Below are 4,132 nucleotides of genomic sequence, written 5' to 3' on the forward strand. Positions count from 1 at the left end.
GCTGTCATTGCCCACATGGACATTGGGGTCCCCCGGCGGAACGGGAGAGTCCCTGCCGGGATGCTCTCAGGCATCCCCTCCGGGACTCTGGGGGGCCCCGGGGTCGTGCGAGGACTTTTTCCGTGGCCTCTCTGATCTCCCACGCCTGGGTGGGTGAGTGAGTGCCTGCCTGCCTGCCTGCCTTCCTTCCTAAAAACCCAGGCGTGTGCGGAGTTTGGAGGGGCCATGGGGTGGTGGGGGGACTTTCGTGCGACTTGGGGGCCTCTTTGGAGTCTATGGAGGGGGTGCTGGAGAGCGCTCCTGGCGGGGACTCCCTCGTTCTGCTGGGGGACTTCGGCGCTCGTGTGGGTGATGGCAGTGGGACCTGGAGAGGCGTGGTTGGGAGGAGCAGCCCCCGATCTGAGCCCGAGAAGTATTTTGTTGTTGGGCTTCTGTGCTCGTCATGGATTGTCTGTGGTGGGCACCATGTTCAGGCGTGGGGGTGTCCATGTGTGCTTTTGGTGCCAGGACACCCTGGGCTGCAGTTTGGTGATTGACTTTGTTCGTTTCGTCTGGTCCGTGGACACGTGTTTTGGACGCTTGGGTGGAGAGCGGGGCGGAGCTGTCAGCTGGCCAGTCCCTGGTGGTGGGTTGGCTCCGTTGCTGGGGGAGGAAGCCAGTCGGACCTGGCAGACCCAGACGTGTGGTGGGGGTTTGCTGGGGGCATCTGTCAGAGTCTCCAGTGGGCTGGAGCTTCGGCTCGCACTTCTGGGAGAGATTCGAGCACGTTCCTGGGGAGGTGGGGGACGTTGGGTCCTAGTGGGCCATGTTCCGTGTCTTCTTTGTCGAGGCGGCTTGCCTGAGCTGTGGCCATGGGGTTGTCGATGCTTGTCGTGGTCGTGGCCCTTGAGCCTGCCGGGGTACACTGGCGGTGGGAGATGCTGTTGGGCTGGGGGGAGTCCTCTAAGGGTCTTGCGTCATGACATGACCATTTTGCACTGCGTACAAGGAACGCGGAAGGTGAGGCAGAGCATTTTCCGTTCAGCTAAAGTTATCAGCAAAAGGCAATTCACACTATCTGGCGGGAGGCTCTGGCAGACGTTCCCAGCAGGCACTCACTGTGCGTTTGGGTCTGCCGGGTCTGACCAGCGTCATCACCTGCCAGCAGAGCCGGCTCGCCGCCGGGTGCTGGTCAGCTGGCGTCAGTTGGTATTTATAAGCTCCGCCTCCACATGGTGGACAAACAGGTTAGTCACATGCAAAAGAGGGCCATCGCCTAACAATAGGCTTGATTAGTTCTATTGTTCATAGAGGGTCATGTGCCCCATCACCTGACTTATTGGTTTGGATGCTTCGGCTGTGGTTATTTGGTGTTTTGTTATTTGTATGTAGTGGATGCAAGCGGGGTTCAAAGTCCCCTTGTTTTTTTGTCCCTCTCTCCCTCTTTGTGTTGGTGTCAGTAACCGTGTTTCCATCAAGGCTTTTTGATGCACATTTAGAAGTGTCGCATTAAAAATGCGAAAAAAAGTTGGATGGAAACAGCAAAATTTAAAAAAAATTCCTCAATTTGCTAAAAAGTTTTTACGTTCGCTTGAGGTGGTTTTTGGATGATTCACAAAGTAGTTAATGTGTAAAACGGGAAATGGAAACACGTTTGCCGAATAAATTCTGACGTAGCGCATATTTATTTCACGTAACGTTCAGCTGTTTCCACTTTCCTGCCTCGTCCCGGATGTTATCATAAACGTGCGAAAACATGGCTGTGAACAACAACAGGTACGTGTGGACTGACGAAGAGATGGGAACATTTCTCTCTTTAATTTGCGAAAGAAACGTTACATTCACACACACATAAGGCATTCACGAAAAAATCGCTCCATTGTCCCGAGATGATTAGCCTCTGCTAGTTAGCAAGTTTTACTTCCTGTTTACTACCGCAAAGCTTGTCGCCGACGTCTGACGTAATCACACGTTGCGTAGCCTCGTCTGACGTAATCACGCATTGCGTAACCTCGTCTGACATAATCACACGTTGCGTAGCCTCGTCTGATGTAATCATGCGTTGCGTAGCCTTGTCTGATGTAATCACGCGTTGCGTAGCCTCGTCTGACATAACCACGCATTGCGTAGCCTCGTCTGACGTAACCACGCATTGCGTAGCCTCGTCTGACGTAACCACGCGTTGCGTAGCCTCGTCTGACGTAATCACGCGTTGCGTAGCCTCCTTTATTCGCATCAAACAGTCGAGAGAGAAACTAGATGGAAACAGTCTAGTTTCGAATTTTTATTTATTTAATTTTTTGCGAATTTTGAAAAGTTCGATGAGAATTCACTCTATAACTGGATGGAAACACACGATTATTGGGGCCCTGAATCACACCTTTAGTTCACAGGGGGCTGAGTCATACTTGCAACAACATAGAATAGAATAATATACAATACAATAATATAGTATAGAAATAGGTCTATAATTGATCAGAACTCCTGAAACAAAATCAGAACTTTCTGACAACAAGTCCCATCAGCTCTGTGTTCACAGACCAAACCATGAAACAAAGAACAGAATCCTGGACCTACAGGGAGACGTAGAGGCGGCTCGGTTTTGTTGTGGAACGGGGAGTCCTAACTCTATAGTAAAGTACAATGAAATCTCAAGACTATCAAGGCATTCTGGAGCTTAATGTGCTGCTCAGTGTCAGAAAGTTTAGTCTCAGTCACAAGTCATGGGTCCAACAGAATAATGATCCAAACATTGGACTGTTCTGATGTGACCTGATCCCTGATCTGACACATGCTGTCTTCCTGTCAGTTTCAACTTAGTTTAGTGACCCATAAAGTTTCAATGAAATTCATCCATATTTTAAATCATTAAAATATTTAACAGTAAATAATACAAACAAATACAGTTTGATGAATGAAAATGAAACATTTTTTCTTTGTTTAAGCGTCAGGCTGTCTCACAAGAGAACCTGTGTATGGACAGTGAAGGACCCCTGCTGGACAAAAGACAGAACACACGGGGACAGAGGGACCACCTTTCATCTTTCCCTATCCGCTCCAGTGTTTCTGCGCACAACCTCCTGTCCAATCACAGCTCTCCCTTTAAACAGCAGCAGAGCAGCCAGAAAAGTGCTGCTGGTGTCTGGAAAACCCCCTTTTCACAGCAGTCCATCCCGACCCCCTCGATCCACCCGATCCGCATCGACATCCCTGTAACCAGAGCGGTCAGTGCACCGACCAATCCTCCGCTCACTACCTTCCAACAGAGCTCCTCTTTGATGCAGATGAAGACTGAAGCACTTAAAGCCAAGCACAGCCCTCGAGTTGGTCAGGACCTGGTTCTGTGGCAGCAAAGATCAACCACACCTGGAGCCAGAGCARAGAAGCCCAAGGTCAGCATCACTCCAACAAAACATGTTTCCTTCCAAGAACCGCCCCCTGAACAGAAGACCACAGGTCCAGTAACGCAGAGAGACCACCAGGGACTGTGTGATCCCTGGAGGAGGGAGGCCCAGGAGAAGCTGCAGGAGCAGGGGAGGCTTCAGGCCGTGCAGCTCCTACACAAGGAGGTGCAGCTGCTTCAGGCCAAGGCCAAGCGCACCGCGGAGGAGAACGAGCGACTCAGGAGGCTCGGCCTGGAGTGGCAGTTTCAGCTGAGGCTGCAGGAAGTTCAGAAGAGAGGAGAGGAAGACGAGGACGACGAGGATTTGGACATGATGGTGATCCTGCAGCAGCTCGGAAACAAAACTGAGGTTTTTCCTAAATAGATATGAACACGATTCTGTTCATTTATAAAAGTTTGCAACTTAAAGAACACTTAAAATGTTTTTTAATAATCATTTTCCATGTTTAGAAGAACAGATGTTTTGGTGGAAATAACTGGGAACAGAAAGAACAGACAGGAAGTCATCTGTCCCACACAGAAGACAAAGGTACAAACTCAGCAAACAATAACTCAATATTTTACAACCCTGGCAAAAAGTATGGAATCAGCAGTCTTGGATGAGCACTCATTCAGACATTTCATTCTGTAAAACAAACTCAGATCAAAAACATGAGACAATAATAAGGTCATTCCAAAGGTCAACTTGTTGGTTTTCAGGAACACTCAAAGAAATGAAGAGAAAACATTGTGGAAGTCAGTGAATGTTAC

At 49.4% G+C, this 4,132-nt stretch overlaps 1 protein-coding gene across 3 annotated transcripts in view; it reads left to right on the plus strand.

Moving 5' to 3' along the window:
* Positions 1–4,132, plus strand: part of afdnb (afadin, adherens junction formation factor b) — a gene marked incomplete at its 5' end in the record, with an annotated part of 50,296 nt that overhangs the window by 43,322 nt on the left and 2,842 nt on the right. For all 3 annotated transcript variants that reach the window (XM_014028212.1, XM_014028213.1, XM_014028215.1), the window contains 2 exon segments: positions 2,925–3,731; positions 3,833–3,911. In XM_014028212.1, the coding sequence (XP_013883666.1) occupies positions 2,925–3,731; positions 3,833–3,911 (886 nt within the window).

The sequence above is a fragment of the Austrofundulus limnaeus genome, unplaced genomic scaffold (assembly GCF_001266775.1).
Source record: "Austrofundulus limnaeus strain Quisiro unplaced genomic scaffold, Austrofundulus_limnaeus-1.0 Scaffold728, whole genome shotgun sequence".
In the NCBI taxonomy this organism is placed as follows: domain Eukaryota; kingdom Metazoa; phylum Chordata; class Actinopteri; order Cyprinodontiformes; family Rivulidae; genus Austrofundulus; species Austrofundulus limnaeus.